Source organism: Pelodiscus sinensis, chromosome 12 (genome assembly GCF_052426305.1).
Source record: "Pelodiscus sinensis isolate ZL-2025 chromosome 12, ASM5242630v1, whole genome shotgun sequence".
Taxonomy (NCBI): domain Eukaryota; kingdom Metazoa; phylum Chordata; order Testudines; family Trionychidae; genus Pelodiscus; species Pelodiscus sinensis.
This window is the reverse complement of record NC_143063.1, coordinates 5580045-5598313: the sequence shown is the minus strand read 5'-3', so window position 1 is coordinate 5598313 and position 18269 is coordinate 5580045. Positions and strand designations below refer to the sequence as shown.

General features: G+C 46.8%; 1 protein-coding gene across 2 annotated transcripts in view; it reads right to left on the bottom strand.

Moving 5' to 3' along the window:
* The window catches only part of GNAO1 (G protein subunit alpha o1), a 357537-nt gene extending 339980 nt beyond the window's left edge, over positions 1-17557 (bottom strand). The window contains exons 1-2 of one of the 2 annotated variants that reach the window (XM_075940405.2): positions 16942-17557; positions 16675-16717 (exon numbers count right to left, since the gene is read on the bottom strand). In XM_075940405.2, the coding sequence (XP_075796520.1) occupies positions 16675-16717; positions 16942-17059 (161 nt within the window). In that variant the 5' untranslated portion in view covers positions 17060-17557. The remainder of the gene's footprint in view (positions 1-16674; positions 16718-16941) is intronic. The other variant, XM_075940404.2, reaches the window with a different exon arrangement.
* Positions 17558-18269: the final 712 nt, after the last annotated feature.

Genomic DNA, 18269 nt, shown 5'->3' with positions numbered 1-18269 from the left:
TGGAAGCAGCTGGGGCCAGGGCTGTGAGAACTTCTGAGGCCCGATCACAGACTCCAGCCCTGCAAATTGGAAGGCAGAGGTGGGGGAGGAGAAGGGGGAAAGATAGGGGTAAAGGGTGGGAAATGAAGAGGCTTGTGCTGAGGGGACGGGGGCAAGTCAGGAGAAGAAAGGGGAAAGCACCAAGAGACAGGGTGGAGGAGAGACAAATGTCTTAGGAGAGGGGATGAGGAGGGGAAGCTCACATGATCAGAGTGGGGCTACTGGAGGAGTGGAGGGCTGGTGGAGGGGGGCAGGTTGCAGGAGGGCTGAGGGCAGTGAGAAGGGCAGGAGTCAGGACAGAAGAGGAGGGTGAGGGACTGGGGGGCAGCAGGCACCAGGAGAGATGATGGAGCAAGGGGAGACATGGCAGCAGAGGGAAAAGGTCGAGGTTTATAAGATATTTATTAATAACTTGGGTGCCACAGTGGCACATCCAAACAAGCCACATGAACTCAGTACTGGTGCACAACACAAAATTCATTCTGCTCATGGGAGGAAACTCTTAGAGGGAACACTTCCCCCAGCCTCTCTGCCCCCGAGGTAATGTCACACACACATCGGGTTAATGCAATTGCAGGATAGTTGCATGAGGAGGGTTTGGTGGGGGCCAAACTAATGCCTATTGGTAGGAGGATGGTGGGAAAAGTCCCTTGGGGGGTCACATGACACCTTTTACTTCTGGTCATGTGTCCATCTTGGCCCAAGCGTGTTACCTCCAGAGGCCTGGCTAATGGGAGTCAGGGGGTGTGGCAAATGGGGGTCAAAGAGTAAATTTTTAAAAAATTCTTTGATGTGAAAAAATGGGCCGTTCTCAACCCATTTCCCGGGCCTATTTTGATTGCCAGCCCGCCCCTGACGTGAGGTATCCTGAGGGAAGAGTGGGAGTTCCACAACGCGGAAGATTGACAGTGGCGCCCTCACTCGTTTGTTCGCTTTCAGCGTATTGCGTCGCATTGCAGTTTACGGGTGCCCGGTTAAGTGGATTTAAGGATTATATTATCTAGTTTTAACTAAACTAACCCTCACAAAATGGACAAGTGGCTTAAAAAAATTCCTGCAAAGAAATCGCGGATTGAAGATAATACTAATAATGCGAGCACAAGCGAACAACAAGAAAATGGCAGAGCTGACACTTCTCCTACTCCTAGTACGAGCTCTTCATCAGCCACATTACGAGGTAAAAACAATGATGATCTAATCAGACCTGACAAGAATTCGGCCAAAAAAAATTCGAAATTATCAAGAAGACTATTTGAAACTAGCCAATTAGACCATCATAAGACGGGATTTTCAGGTCTCTCCTCCATGTTGGTCTTCTCTCCTGAGCTTCCGATCTCTCTCTCTCTCTCACTCTCTCTCTCTCTCTCTCTCTCCTCCTCCTCCTGCCTCCTCTCTCTCTCTCTCTCTCTCTCTCAGCTCTCCTCCACCTCCTGCCTCTCCCTCTGTCTCTATCTTTCTCATTTCTTCCCCCTGCCTCTCACTCGGGGGAGTGAAGAGCCCAAATGGCTGTTTGGGCTCCACACTCCCCGTGCTGCATGGGGAGTGCGGAGCCCAAACGGTCACTTGCACCACTTGCTCCCACCCGGCAGCCTGGCTGAGCAGCGCAGAAGTCAGCCGAGTGCCACGGCGGGAGGTGGAGGGGGGCAGGGCAGTGATGTCTCTGGGACAAGCAGGCATGAGAAGGTGCCGGCCAAACCAGGATCATGTGGGTGGGAGGGGTGCCTTGGGGGTGCTGGGCTTCCCTCCGGGCCATGCACACGCCGGATCTGGCAGTGGCAGCGTCCTGCAGGGAGAGAACTTGTATCCCTGCCCACTGGGGGAGAGAGGAGGCAGGGTGTTGGGGGGAGGTGTGTGAGCAGCAGACACTCCTGCACTGTCCATGGGAGTGGATGCTGCCCCAAGAGTGTGGGCATGTGCCATGTGTGGCAATGCTGTGTGTGTGTGTGTGTGTCCGTGTCCATGTCCCCAGCCTCCTTCTAGTGATGGCAGGGTGTCCCACCCCAGTGTCAGGAGTATGGCAGGCCTCTCCAGACACCCTGTGACCAATAGCACAAGGGTCCTCTCGTGCAGTCTCCTGTGGCTGTGTGCCCTGGACTAGCACTCCACATGCTCCCATGTGCACAGGCTGCTGTGTGATCCCCAGGCTGCAACGGCTGAGTGAGGAGCATGCAGCTGCCCCTTGCCACCAGTACCTCCACATGTGTGTGTAGGGAATATGATAGCACTCACCTGATGTGGCTTCCCCAGCCTTGGACAATGTCTGGGACACATCCAAAGCATGGAGTACTGGCTCTAGGGTCAGGAGAGTGATTGTGCTGGTCTCATCCGGCTCTTCCTCTTCTTCCTCCTCCATGTCTCTGTCCCCTGGGAGGGCGATGATGAGCGTCTCGAGCTCTGAGTCCACTACTGGAGGGTGGGGTGGGGAAGGGACTGCCATGCCCCCAGTATGCAGTGCAGGACCTCATAGTAGGGGCAGATGTAGGGTTCTGCCCCAGAGCAGGAGCTGCCCTCCCGGGCCTTGGCATATGCCTGGTGGAGCTCTTTCACTTTCATCCGCACCAGCTCCTGGGTGCATATGTGCCCTTTGCTAGCCAGGCTCTGGGCCATGCGGCCATAGACATCAGCATTCCAGAGTCTGGTGCGGAGATCCTGGAGTTTGGTCTCATTGCCCCAAACCTCAATAAGATCCAGGATCTCCACACCAGACCAGGAAGGCATGTGTCTTTTCCGTTCCCAGGCACGGTCCTGTAAGCAGGGGGACTGCTCACTGGGAGCAGTGAAGGGCTTAATGGGAACAGCAGATTTGCTAATTTTGAGCTACCTCGACACAGTGGCAGCTGCTAGGTGGCTCGGGGCTGTCAGGGACTGCTGTCTGCCACAAGCACTTTCCCCTGAGGCTGCAGCTTTAAGGGGTCCAGGGGAAGGGGGAGCCTACAAAGTTTTCATGAATGTAGACAGAGGGCCCAGCAGGACACTGTGGGAAGGTCTGGAGGCCAATTATTTCAAAATAACTCCAGCAGCCCTGTCTACACCGGCATTATTTTGAAACAGCTATTTTGGAAGAGGCATTATTCCTCATGGAATAAGGTTTACAAACACCGAAATAAGCCACCCATTATTTTAAAATAACAGGCTAGCTGTGTAGATCAGTGTTTCTTAAACTGTGTTCCGTGGCACATCAGTGTGCCGTGGAGAACAATAGAATTCAAAATGGCCACCCTTAAAGGGGCAGGTAATCTTTTTTTTTCCTCAATAACTTTCCCCCTGCCCTTTTTTTTTTAATTATTTTTTGCTCAATAAAAAATCCTTGGTTTTCCTCATTAAAAAAAATATTGTTTGATGTTCCTCTGTCAAAAAATTTAAGAAACACTGACGTAAATGCTTGCATAGTGCTGCTGTGTAGACATACCCATAGAATTGGAGCAACAAATGGCTTAAAGTATATATGTTGCAGCTGCCATGTGTAACTGTAGGGCCAGCAACCAGCAACTATGCTGCATTTCAGCCACTCTCTTGATTCACCACATTCCCAAATGCCAATCAGCTTGGACTTCACCTCCCTTCCAGGGGTAGGGTTGAGGCACAACCATTTGACAAAACAGGATTCAATATTTATCATTTCACAGGTTAAAACATACTACAAATATTTTAAAATGTGACTTAAAAAATTTAAAGAAATCAGACCCTTCTTGGAGATATTCCCCGAGCAGAAAAAGATGCTACATTTACCAGATGATTAATTGTAGATTATTTGCTCACCTATATGGGGTATTTACTTGTGTTGCACTGCCTTCCCCCTGTTACCCACTGGCAAGAAGAAAATGACAAGAAAAGATGTGAGGGTTTTTTTTTTTAAAGCAAACATGCTACAAGTCCTGGCAGACAATTTTGCATTTGTAGTGATTCTTCCACTTAATTTCTAAAAACATTTTAAATTCAGCCTAAATTATTTTTTCAGTTGTCTTCATAGTCTTTTCCTTTGAATTAAATAGTAGCCATCAGATGTAACACTGGCAAAGATGTAAAGGCAGTTTCCGTAGCAGATTGGGCATGCTACTCAATAGTGACACTTCTGGCTGTTGAGTGTCACTCAATACATATTGTTCTGTCAACTAGGAGGATGGTGGGCAAGCTGGTGAAGTCTCAATGAAAATGTGACTCGTGGCTCTTTTTTTGAAGGCAACAGTGATGTCATTAAATGTTGCAAGAGAACTACAGAACTCTTGAGCTCAGATCTTGAAAGGGAAAGTATTCTCCATAAGAATAAATAGGAGTCAACCATGTAATACTATTGCCAAACAGCGAACATTATTCTGGTATGCATTGGTAAGAGCATTGTAAGCAAGACATGAGTAATAATTCTTCTACTTTACTAAGCCCTGATAAGGCTTCAACGGTCTACTGTACCCTATTGTAGGCATCACACTTCAGGAAAGACATGGAGAAACTGGAAAAAGCCCAAAGAAGATCAACAACAATGTTTAAAGGACTAAAAGACATGTCCTGTGAGGAAAGATGGAAATATTTGGATTTGTTTAGTTTCAAGAAGAGAAGACTAAGGGGCAACATAGTAGCAATCTTCAAGTATGTAAAAGGTTTCTATGAAGCAGAGTGCGCTAATTTTTTCTTATCCATTGAGGACAGGCTAAGAAATAATGAGTTTAAACGTCAGCAAGGGATACTTAGATAGTTGATCTCTGGAAAATATTGCTTAGGGAGGCTGGGGAATCTCCATCATTGGTGGTATTTAAGAACAGGTTAGGTCCAGATAATACTTAGTTCTGCCTCAGGGTGGAGACTGGACTAAATGCTTTCTGAGGTCGCTGCCAGCCCTACATTTCTATGACTCTATGGCCATAAAGTCACAGGAATGGGATACATTATTTTTGCTGGGCCTTCTGTGTTTTTTAGACTGAGGCACGTCAGCAGGATGATACCAGACACTTTTTATTTAGGTTCGTATTTGTGCCCATCACTGAATAGGCTCCAAACCATCCTTTTGGTTATCAGCTAAATGTGCTAGCTCCATTGCAGCACCATCTAAATATTTAATAGCTATTGGCTATTCCAGCTAGTTCATTAACAAAGGTTCCAGTCCCAAAGTCTTTACTCAGACAGAATTGCTTTGAAAAGCCTCTGGGAATTTGAAAAGCCTCAGTAAAGAACTTGGGAAAAAATTCTCGCAAACACAAAGGAGCCAAAATAGTGTACGCTACCCACTGGCTACAATAGCAGCCATAGTCCAACTGAATGGGCAACACACACTTTGCTTCTGGGCTGGCAGGAAGAATTATGCTCCCATCAACTTGGCTTGTCTCCTGTACCAAGCCTATTTAATCAGGGGGATCAGAGAGTCAGATAAGTAAGAAGGCAAGATCAAGCCCTAAATATCCCAGAGACTTTTGCTTGTTTGTTTGTAACATCAAATTATATTCACATTAAAGCTCTGCTGAGAAAAGTAAGAATTCAGTGAAGTTGGAGACTGAGAACAGGAATAGTGCAAGTTCCAAAAAGCAAATTTGTGCTTTTACTGGCCCCTCACATCTCTTTCCATCCAGCTACTGTTAATTTCCCATAAATTTAAAAGATATTATTGATCTCTTATTGAAAACAGACTTGCTATCAAATATCTCCCCAATTCCCGTCCTTCAGGAGAGGGGGTTTTTTTCCACTTAGTTCTAGAGCTCAGGAAGTGAACATCTCTACTGGTGCACTAAGAAATATTTTTAAAAGAATTTTTAACAACACAGAGACAATAACTGAGCCTCAGATTAGAGGGCCCTTTCCTTTAGCATGAGATTATTGTCAATTTCACTGATCAATGCTAGATACTAGTATCATGCAACAGTATTTTGCAATTGCTTGTTTTGATTTGAATACAGCCTGCATCCTGGAATCAGGTAAGTAATCTTCTGCCCTCCTCTACCCATGTAACTTGCACAAATGGTTTTTAAAAAAATCTGTGTTATTTAATTAACAGTTCTGAGGGATGTTTTTCATTATCTCATCATTTATTTGTGTTATGAAAAGCAGAACAAAAACATCAATATTTTCTATAAACAAAATGAGCCCAAAAGAAATTTTTTTAAAAGGCATTAGGTCTAAAATGCCAAAACTCTTAGGATGCATCCAGACTGGTAAGATTTTGTGCATAAGCGGCCACTTTTGCGCAAAATCTTGCCGCCTGTCTACACTGGCCGCGAGTATTTGCGCAAGAACACTGACTTTATACTGTACAAAATCAGTGGTTCTTGCGCAAATACTCTGACGCTCCCGCTCAGGGATAAGCCCTCTTGCACAAGTATTCTTGCGCAAGAGGGCCAGTGTAGACAGCCAAGTTGATTTCTTGCGCAAGAAAGCCCGATGGCTAAAATGGCCATCAGAGCTTTCTTGCGCAAGAGAGTGTCTACACTAGCACGGATGCTTTTGTGCAAAAGCAAATCTTTTGCGCAAAGGCACATGCCAGTATAGACGCTCTCTTGTGCAAATATTTTTAATGGAAAAACTTTTCCGTTAAAAGTATTTGCACAAAATCATGCCAGTCTAGATGCAGCCTTACAGTTTCTCCTTCCCTTCTCCATCTTTAGTGATAAAGGAATCAGTTTAGTGCTCAACTGTATCCATTACTCTCCGTTATTTGTCATATATATCATAAATGATATTTGCTTTAAATGCAGTTTTCTACATCAGAATTCTGCATTAAAGAATGAAGAGAAGATAGGTGGCCAAAATCCTAGGCTGGCAAGATTTCCATTCATTTTCTATTTCATTTTCCATTCATTGAGAACTGTGAAGGCAAAATCCTTCCCCCTCCTCCGTAGAGGAGTGGTCACGCTGAAGTTCAATTAGTAAACCATGAAGAATTTGCCCTCAGATCACAAATGAACTAATGAGATTTAACCAAGTATTACACTACTTCAAATTTGAGTTTGGGGATTTTTCCCCATTTTGGATTCTGTTATGTGTAACGTTCATTTTTCTACTGCTCATTACTGGCTAAGAATTAGATCCTTTTGTTTTTTTCCATTTACAAAATTATTGTCTTCATTTGAGGATGACATTGAAATTAAGATTCTCTGCTTCTATTAATACTTTCTGCTTTGGTCTACTCTAAAGGGTTATTATTTTGAAATAAGGGGGATTATTTTGAAATAAGCAGACTGTTCACACTACCAAGCCCGTTATTTTGAAATAATGGGCTGGTTATTTCGAAATCTGTACTCCTGCTTGCCTCAGGGAATAATGCTGATTTCAAAATAATTATTTTGAAATAGCATGAGTGTGGATGCTCTGCTGCTGCTATTTCGAAATAACTACTCTCCAGAGTCATTCAAAGTAATTACTCCCCAGTGCTTCCTGGGGCTCTAAGTCAAGATAGTGCATCCACAATAACAAAGCCAACATCGGACTAATTTTGAGCCCCCCCCCAAAGTGGGGACACACTATTTCGATGTTGTTATTTTGGGAGTTATTTCAAATTTAGTTATTTTGAAATAATTTCCTAGTGTAAACATGCCTTCCACTTCACAGTTTCACCAAAGTCCTATTTTGATAAAACACCCTCTTTTGTGCACCATCTTTACTCCCTAAAGGTCCTTCAGGAGCTGTGTAGCAAGATTTTAGCAGTCTCTGATTCATGTTTAATTTTGGATCTAAATCCCTGCGGGCTTGTCTACACCAGTGGTTCCCAACCCTTTTTATGCTGCAAACCGGCAAACCCATTCACAAACTGTGAGCGGACTGGTAACATTTTATATGTATATTTGCATATTCATTATACAAATAATGAATATGCAGATATGCAAATAAAATGTTTCCTGTCCACCTAGCCCTAACTAAGCTCCTTGCTCCCCAGTGCCTAACATCCTTTAACCCCCACTCCTATGCCCCATGCCCTTTGACTCTTTAACCTCTGACTCCTATAGCCCCATAACCCCACCATGCCCTCAGCTAACACCCCTTTGCTCCCACACTCCCCAGTGTGAGGCTGCCCCCTTAGGGAGCGTGGCCGTTACAGCCACATGGGCAGGGGGAGCGGCAATTGGCAGCATGCATGCTCCTTCCTCCTTTGCACCTCCTCCCTCCCCAAGTGCATCTCACACCCTCATGGGTAGAGGCAGGGAGGATCACAGACCATCAGCAGGGCCGCCATCTTACAGGTGCCACCGCTGGCAAAAATCGGCCGAATGGGTGGGGAGAGTGCAGGGACTCAGCTGGACCGCCATTACTGAGGGGGGAGAAAGCATGGAGGCACCTCCTGCTCATCTCGTCATCTCGTCAGCTTCATCTTTTCAACTCTGCTGGTCTACACTATGAGATAAGCTTGAATCTACTATGATCGAGTTCTGGGACCCCAATGTTGAGAAGGCAAAGAGTCGTGTGGCCCCTACAGGCAAGATCTGAATGTTCTCTAAGGTAGCACATCCACATTTTCAGAGCCTACCACTGAATTGGAGAGTGAGAAAGCACTTAGGGTATGTCTACACTACCCCACTAGTTCGAACTAGCGGGGTAATGTAGGCATACCGCACTTGCAAATGAAGCCCGGGATTTGAATATCCCGGGCTTCATTTGCATAAGCGAGGCGCCGCCATTTTTAAATCCCTGCTCGTTCGAACCCCGTGCCGCACGGCTACACGCGGCACGAACTAGGTAGTTCGAACTAGGCTTCCTAGTTTGAACTACCGTTACTCCTCATTCCACGAGGATAGACTCCCAGCTCTCAGGCATCTCAGGTTGGTCTCTTTCTCTTCCACCTCTTCCTCCTCCTCCTTGTGGCCCATGCTACCCTTCCCTCCTGCAGGTGTATCATGGGCAAACTCAACAACCACAGCAGGGGAGCTGGCCAACCCACCTGCCCCCAGAATGGCATCCAGCTGGTCATAGTAGTGGCAGGTGTGAGGTGCCATCCCAGAGCATCTGCTCTGCTTCTTGGCCTTCTGAATATGACTGCATCAATTCCTTGATCTTGAGCCTGTACTGCTCAATGGTCCTAGTATGGCCTTTGGCCCTGAGGCTGGCAGTGATCCTGCCACACGTGTCAGCATTCTGTTTCTTGGTGCAGAGGTCTTAGAGGATGGACTCTTCCCCCACATACCTCAGTGAAGTCTAGGATCTCCCATGCACTTCTGGCTGGAGCTCTTCTGTGGCCCTGAGGAGTGGAGACCATGGGAGCAGAACTCGCAGATGTCAAATGTCTGAGGGAATGTTGGAGACACTCATGTTGCGATGTGCTACTTTCTCACCAAGTGCTCATGAAGCTGGTCAAATAGGACAGGCTCTTCTCCAGTTCCCAGGGCTTCTTGAGCTTGGTGGGAGGAGAGCAGTCGTGACACAAGGTGTGGCCAGAGTGATCATGGCAGACAGCTGCAAAAGGCCTCCTGGAGGCCAATGGGGTTAGATTTCTGGCAACTCAGCATCTACACCAGTATAATTTCGGACATGCATGGTTGGGAATAGCTTTACACCCTGTGAAAAGCAGAACTACAGGATTCGAATTCTGTAGCCCCTTAGGGCGGAAAAACAGATTTAGTAGTGTTAGATAAGTGACTGTGGGGGGCTAAATTCAGGGTAAAATCCTAATGTAAACTAGGCCTAAGTATATTTCATAGGGCATGTTTACACTAAAAAGACAACAGTGGCCTAGTTGCACCTTTGCTGCTGGAGCACTGTAGACTCTTACCACAGTGACAGAAGGTTTCTTCTACCACTGTAATAAATGCACCTCTTCTAGATCAGGTCAACGGAAAAATCTTCCATCAACTCAGCTGCGTCTATAGCGGGGGACTAGGTTGACCTAACTCTGTTACACAGGACATGAATTTGCACAGCCCAAAGTGATGTACCTAGGGCAACCTAAGTTTTTGGTATAGCCCAGGCCTCAGTTAATATACTTAGTTCTTACTTGGTCCAAATTCCAATGCAGATCAGGGCGTGGTCCAGTAGTAATTATGATGAAATTCTACTTATATATTTTTAATGTCAATGTCTCCAAATTAATAAAGCAACTATATTCTTTACCATGAAATTTTGGAGCTGATTATTATATTTTGGTTTTGTTAGTGTGTTTGTTCTCCCTTCATTTCAGTTTTATGCACTGTATCCCAAAACTCTGAACTCCTCTATTGGTCTGATATGCTGCTATATATATTTTAATTATATGTAAGACAATGAGAACTGAACTTTGCGAAGTCAGACTAGGCAGACAAATTCCCTGTGCTAAAAATACCTACGAAAGGAATAATTTAAAAGATTTGGTTCCTGCCAAAGATGTGATATCTCCTCTCTGAAATCCATCATGGATGAACTAAAAACACAATGTTGGCACACACAAGGGGAGGGCTGATATGATGAGCATGAATTAAGCAGTATATGTGCACAGACAGGAGACCTGAAGGTCTCAGGTACAGTCCTACAAGGTAGTGAGCCTGCTTACCTCTAGTGAAAGCTTAGGGAGTTCCGTGCCTTGCAGGATCAGCCTTTAAGGCTCTAGGGCTTGATTCTCCTCCACTGGTTTCAACAGAATTACTCCTGATTTGAAGCAATAGATGTCAGAGAAGACTCAAGAGGACTTTAGGACTAAAGTGTGACTTTACAAAGTGCCCTAAGCTCTGCCTCAGGAATGGACAAGTCAATCAACTGTGATTATGAGAGTCACAGATCACTGCCTTTCTCCAGGTCAGACATAATTGTCTGTGACCTGCAGCAAATCCTCTGTGCCAGAACAGGTCTGCTGGCTAGTGTATGGAGATGTGCAATCAAGGCTCTGCCCATGTTTCACTCCTGCCCACCTCCACAGATACAGCGAACAAGTAACGGTGTCTATTCTCCTGACCCCACCAGCAATCTGGGGATCCATGCTACCTCCGTCCTCCCCTGCATAAGCACATTGTGTCATGGATATTTAGGGGGTCTGATTATCATACACTAATGATAACTGAGCAGCATAACTAAGAGGACAGTCAGGCTCTAGAGTTTTTGTTTAGCTGTGTGCTCAAAGAGCAGGAAAACAGTTGAATTTTTTTAAACATGTGATGATTCAAGCTAGGTTTTTCCCATCTCTTGCAACCTACTAGCTAATCAAGCCAAAACCCCCGCAAAATATTATCTATCTTTTCAGAACTCATCAAGGGTCTAGTTAGTTCTCTAGAACATTTTCTATGGGACTAAATGTTTCATGTCAGCCTATGACTCACTACAAAGGATGCCACTCTAGATTTCAAACAGAACTGCCTCTGCAAGATATAAGAGGGATAAGGTGGATGAGGTAATATCTTCAAGATAGGTCCTACAAAGAAAACAACAGGACACCACTTGTCATCACCTACAGCCACCAACTTAATGTGTTGGAGGGGTTTATCAACAATCTACAGCGTATCCTGGAAAATGACCTCTCACTCTCTCACACCTTGGAGGACTCACCAATTCTCACCCCCAACAACCCCCGAACCTCAAACAAATTCTTTCTAGTATCCATGAAGCACACCTCCATCATACTCATCCAGGAACCCAACCCTGCTCAACCCTGATGCCAACTCTGGACCTAACCACGTAACCCACCACATCAGAGGCTCGTACAACTGCATATCCTCTAATGTGATCTATGCTATCAACTGTCAGCAATGCCCCTCTGCCATATATATTGGCCAGACTGGACAGTCTCTATGAGAATGAATTTAATGGATGCAAATTAGATATCTGAAAAGGCAACACACCAACACCTGTTGGAGCATTTTAACTTGCCTGGGGGTATGTCTACACTACCCCGCTAGTTCGAACTAGCGGGGTAATGTATGCATACCGAACGTGCAAATGAAGCCCGGGATTTGAATTTCCCGGGCTTCATTTGCATAAGCGGGGAGCCGCCATTTTTAAATCCCCGCTGGTTCGAACACCGTGTAGCGCGGCTACACGGGGCTCGAACTAGGTAGTTCGGACTAGGATTCCTATTCCGAACTACCGGTACACCTAGTGGAACGAGGTGTACCGGTAGTTCGGAATAGGAATCCTAGTCCGAACTACTTAGTTCGAGCCCCGTGTAGCCATGCTACATGGGGTTCGAACCAGCGGGGATTTAAAAATGGCGGCTCCCCGCTTATGCAAATGAAGCCCGGGAAATTCAAATCCTGGGCTTCATTTGCACATTCGGTATGCATACATTACCCCGCTAGTTCGAACTAGCGGGGTAGTGTAGACATACCCTGGGCACTCACTAATGGATCTCAAAGTCACCATATTATTTCAAACCAATTTCAAAAGCTAGCTCAACAGGGAAGCTACAGAACTCAATTTCATTTACAAGTTTGATTCCGACAACAGAAGTCTAAACAAAGATATTAGCTGGATGGCCCGCTACAGTCCACATCCTAATGACATAAACCAAACAAAGGGTACTTAAAGTGGGTCATAAGTATTCTTGTCAGTTTCATTTAGGAGGGACGCTCTAATTGACAATTTCTTTCCCATTTTTTCTTCTTTTTTCCTCCTCTTCCCCCATACCCTCTCTGTGCTATGTATTTGAAAACTGGATCCCTTAAACTCCATTCATTTGAAGAAGTGGGTTTTGCCCATGACACCATCTACATTTTGTGTTAGTCTATAAGGTGCTGCACAACTATTAGGTTTTATAAAGCCATTCTAATCCTAATCCCAATCCTAAATACAGCTCCTAAATTACTTAATTTTTATCTTCCACATTTTATATCACTCCTTAACATTTCAGCACTTAGCTTGTCTCAGAAGAATACTTTCAATCTACTATTACCAGCGCATACTATCTATTCCTTGGTTTTAGCATTATTCAGCCTACAAGATTTCAATTTTATTGTCAAACCATATATGTCACTGTGAAAACTACCACAGTATCTTGCTTTTGTGTGTTATTCACTTGGAAGAACCTATCAATATGTGTAGGGCCTTACCAAATTCATGGCCAAAAATGAATCATGGACTATGAAATTTAGTCTGCCATCCTCCTATAACTAGATTTCATGGTTGTTATTGTTTACTTCTGTGCTGCCTTCCGAACTAGTATCAGAGGGGTAGCCGTGTTAGTCTGAATCTGCAAAAGCGGCGAGGAGTCCTGTGGCACCTTATAGACTAACTGAAGTGTTGGAGCATAAGATTTCATGGGCAAAGACCCACTTCGTGACATGCATCTGACGAAGTGGGTCTTTGCCCATGAAAGCTTATGCTCCAACACTTCGGTTAGTCTATAAGGTGCCACAGGACTCCTCGCCGCTTCTTCAGAACGAGGTGGCTGGAGAGTGGTAACATCTGGCCAGGTGCCCAACTCTGAAGAAAGCATCACTGCCAACAGAAGTGAGGATGGCATGGTATGGAGTGGAGTCATCACTTTGAGAGGACAGAGCTGCCCTTACGGGTGGATGACAGCCCAAAGTATTATGGTCAGAGGGGGCGCTGTGGTAATGCTTTCACCAAATCAGCCCAAGGCCCATTGAACCTCGAAATGCTGGGTCCTGACCTGAATGCTGCTTCTATGCACCAGATTGCAGCTGCTAGTCCTGGCCAGACTGCAAAGGCATCAGATTTCTTCTTCTCCTGCATGGGTGCTCCTGACGTTCCACCTCCAGGAACCTCCCTGACTGCAGGAAGCTCTATGGGCTGCTGGGTAGGAGCCCAGCTCTGAAGGCACCTCTGCCACCAGCAGCAGTACCACAGAAGTAAGAGTAGCATGATATGGGTTTGTCCCTCTTGCCAGCAGCAACACAGAAGGATGGCAATTCCACAACCCCTTGCAATAGCCTTGCAATCCCCCCACCATGAATTTCAGATTTGAAAAGATTACATTTATGATTTTTTAAATCCTAGGACTGTGATATTTACCAAAATGGGTCATGAATTTGTAAGGTCCCTAAATATGTGGCTTAAAAGTAACATCAGTCTCTCATCTCATTCTAACAAACACACAGTTTAACCTTAGTTTTTAAGAATTCATTAGGTTCCCATCAGGCTTATGTGCTATAATCAGGTTTACTTTAGAATGTTATATAATACTGTTTGCCATGATAAAATCGTAATTTACATATTTAATAATCTCCAAAATATAAATATCAGCATGTTGTTCATTTTACAGTCATAATTCCCCAACAGCAAAGACTTTGAACAGCTCTCTGAATATGCCTCCTGCTGTATTCATAGCAACACTGCTATCTCCACCCTACAGTTCTCCTGAGTTTCCACAGTAAAAGACACCTCCCACTTCTGACTACTGACAATGTAAGGCAGGTTTCTGGGAATATTTAACTCAAGTATAGTAGGGTAAGCATATCATATGTTGCTTTTACAATGTACAGTAGATCTTAAACAACTAGGGATCATTACCATTATTACTTAATAAACGGAGAACAGCTTCTGCTCACTATATTTATCTTGTCCTGTCTTGCTTTAAAAACATGAATGCTGCTACACAGAGCTACTGTACAGTAACTTGATATGCCTAGTCACTTTGTGTACATTGCTCCAGACTCATCCTACAACCCATCATCTCTAAGGCTGATTTCAATGTGTTCTCTTCTGGTTGAAGGGAAGGGATAAATTCATGGATGTCAGCACACACACACAAAGCCATACCTGGATAAGTCTATTGCAGACAATCTAATGGACAGATGCATTTATTAATGTATTGATGTTAATTTGCTCCAGACCCTCCCTTTCCTACTCCAAATTTTCCAATAAACCAAAGGACAAACCTGTAACTGCAAACCTTTCCAAGGAGTTGAAAGCTGAGTGTGTCTTTACTGAAACACAAACAACGCTATAAAAAGCCATGGGAGATGTCTGGTAGGACTGCCAAAGCAGCTAAAGCCATGGAAAACTGGACTTCCCTGTCCCTCTGGAAGTCGCCTTATTTTTCTCTGAAAACAGATCACAGTGTCCCTCCCCCGGGTGGCAAAATGGCAAACAGCTGGAGAGCGGGGTGGGGCCCAGAAGGGAAGGGACCGATCCTGTTCAATGGCAAAATGACCCAACCTGCAGATCGCTCGACAATGCATCGAACGTGTGCGGTGGGCGGGGGTGGGCAGCGCGCCGAGCGGCTCCGAACCCCTTCGGCCATTTCCGACGCTGCTCTGTGTCTCCCGACAGATTCCGAACGCCGCCGAGGCAGGCTCCCGGCGGCCGCCGAGCTTTGCCGAGCTGCCGGGGCCGATCGACTTTTCCAGGCTCTGCTGGGCGCTGTCCACCACTCGGAACGCCTGAAAGCTCGCAGCTGGCGCCGCGGCGTGGGGACCGGCCCGGCCGACAGCCGCTCTGCAGGCAGAGTCCCCTCCCTTTGCTCAAAGCCTTCCAAGGGAGGCCCGCTCCCCCAGGCCACCTCTGGCAATGACAGGCCGCCACACCCGCTGCTGGGCATCGCTCTCGGAGCCTCCCCCAGGGGGTCAGCGTAGCAACTCCCTTTGCAATCAGCCTTGCACCGATCAATAACAAACCCGCCCTGGGCCTTTAAAACCAAGCAGCAGGGACGCTCCTAAGCCTGCGATCAGGGGCTGCTCAGTGATGGCGCCACCTTGAATGAGCTTGTCATGGCTATTCCAGGGTAAGCTCGACATTTCTCATGTACTTACAAAATAAAAATACCCTCCCCCCCTTTCGCTAGCCTGCCTCGCCCTCCCCCCCCCCCCATCACTGCTCACTTGAAAGAGAATCAATGTGTGTGCGCGCGTTTATGGCATAGCAACTGCCCAATTAGCAAGCGTGTGCGCGCACAAAGGTGTCACAGAAGAACCCCTGGGCAAGTCCAACCCTACACAACCACAGCAGTTCGCCGCTTTCTTCCAGACAGCCTCGTGAGATTTAAAATACATCCATGCCCCGGAGAGAGGGTTGAGGGAGGGGAAGACAGAGGAACAATGTTCCGATTTGGAAAGGGCTTTTACAGCGGAGCAGGTTTCCTTGTGTAATTGTTTTAATGTTCTGTTCTTTTTTTAAAACTCCCTTAATTTCCATTGGTGATCAGCAGCCAACGTCTTAATTAATCAACAGGAAAGGCGGAAATCTCGGGTAAAAAGGGCTTTGAGTGGCAGCAAGCCTTGCTTTAAATCCGCATTACAGGCAGATTTTTAAAATAAACAAATACAGGGAGCCGGCCCAGCAGCTCACGTCAGGAGGTAAAACACGGAAGGGAGTGTGTGTTTTGAGAGGAGAGAGCCTAGGAGATAAAAACCTGACATTAAGCTTAAATGCAGAGGATGATGATGTCCTGGTTTCATCTGTGCCATTCATATCTTCTACGAAACCCATCCTACCCCACCCCCAACCACAGGCAGCTTCTCACACCTTATGAGAGGGAAAAGAGAAACCACACCACATCCAATTCAGCACCAACCCCATGAACAGCAGACACCTGGTCATCCTCGGTGAGCAAAGGGCTGGATCCCCCTCCATCTTCTTTCCCCACTAGAAATCACTGCTACAGATGTGCCATACTAATGGGTCCACAAGCCACAACACGATAACCACAGTAATTCTCAGATAAATATGGCGGTCACAGGCATTCTTACAACTAAAGAAGCCCCTTCTCACAAGCTCCCCCCTCCAAAGAAAATCAGAGGAATGTCTAGATTTTTTCAAGGCAAATGATCGACGCTTCTAGGGCGTTAGCCCCAAAGGACTTACTTCATCTGCTTGACAATGGTGCTTTTCCCAGATTCTCCAGCCCCTGTTGGGACAGACACAGAAAGAAAAGATCCAGTGAACGTGAGAACATAAGGAGATAAAGGAAATTACACAGAAGGGAGCAGCTGTGTTAACGGAGGGGGTTATCTTGGTGAAATACAGTTTCCCAAGACAGAATGTGCACAGATGGGAAGAAAACATGACTTAAGGAAATGGGTAGGGATGTGGTCGGCGGGGTGGAGTGGGGGGGGGGGAGCTGCTGCTTACCTAGCAAGAGTAATTTCACGTCTTTGGCGGCGCTGATCCCATCCTCCTTGAGATTTTTCTCAATCGCTTTGCTCCTCTCCAAGGCAGCTCTCTCCTCTGCGCTCAGTGTACATCCCATGATGGCCAAAAAAACCCTCGGCGGCCGCCTCTCCCCTTCTCAGACACTCCAAGAGAAAGGGGGGAAAAATGAACCCCCAGGAAAAAATCTGGGCAATCAAATACGTTTCCCCTTTCTTGTGAATGCCCTTCCCTCCTTTCCCTCTCTCTAGCAATCAGTGCATCCAAGGGGGAGCCGGGCAGATCTAGGGCTGCAGGCAGGCACGGGGCTGGTGCAAAAAAGGCTGAGCTCTTCCTGATGGAGGAGGAGGAGGAGGAGGAAGAGGGCTCGGCGGGGGGAGGGGAAAGGGTGGATCCTGCTTTGGCTGGAGGGTTTTTTTCCTCTGATGCAGGCTGTGGGGTCTCTAATGGGCGGCGGCGATGGCTGCGAGCGATCGCATCGTTCGGCGGCTCCTGGCGGAGAGGGAGGCAGAAGGGGAAAGCGAGCGGGCGGGAGGGAAGGAGGGAGGGGGAGTTGCGCCAGGGGTCCGCACTCACGGGCTCGCCTGCTTTGGTGACGTCCGCAGCGCCCGCCCGCGCATGCTCCCAGAGCAGGGTGGGCTGCTGGCGCTCCCGGGCCGCGAGCAGCTGCTCCCGCGGCTCCTGGCAGGAGGAGAGCGCGCGCTCCATCCCTAGGTGCAGCGAGGATCCAGCGAGAGGAGGGCGGGGAGCAGCCCCGGGGGGTACCTAGGTAGGGCCCTGTGCGCTCTGCAGCCTGCACGAGTTGGGAAACAATTGGAGCCGGGGAGGAAGGAGCCTGCGGGTGGACAACTCGTCATTGTCTCCCTTTGACCCCTCCAGGAAAGCTCTGCCAGGCCAATGGACTTCGGTGAGGTTCAAAGGCGTCTTTCCCCTTTCCTCGCATGCATGCTGCCCCGTGCCAAGGCCGGGGGCTAGCCGAGCTCACTCTGTGACCTTTCAGCAGTGACCTCAGTTTTCCCAAGCAGAATTCATGGCTTGGTGGAGTGCCTGGAGTAGGAGCTGTTTTAGCAGTGCAAATGATTATTCTCCTTACTGGCCTTTCTGTGCATACAGTGTAGCTCAAGCAGTGGTAGAAGTACCCTTAGGGGTACTTGAGAGAAGTCTGGGGGGGGGGGGGACGTCAACAACTGAAATTTGGAGAGAACTGAATTTTTGTTTGAAGTTTGACAGCGCTTTATTATGTTTGTACATTTTACACCCAAAAATTTCATCGCCTGCCCAGCTAAGATTAAGTTATTTAAACAAATGGG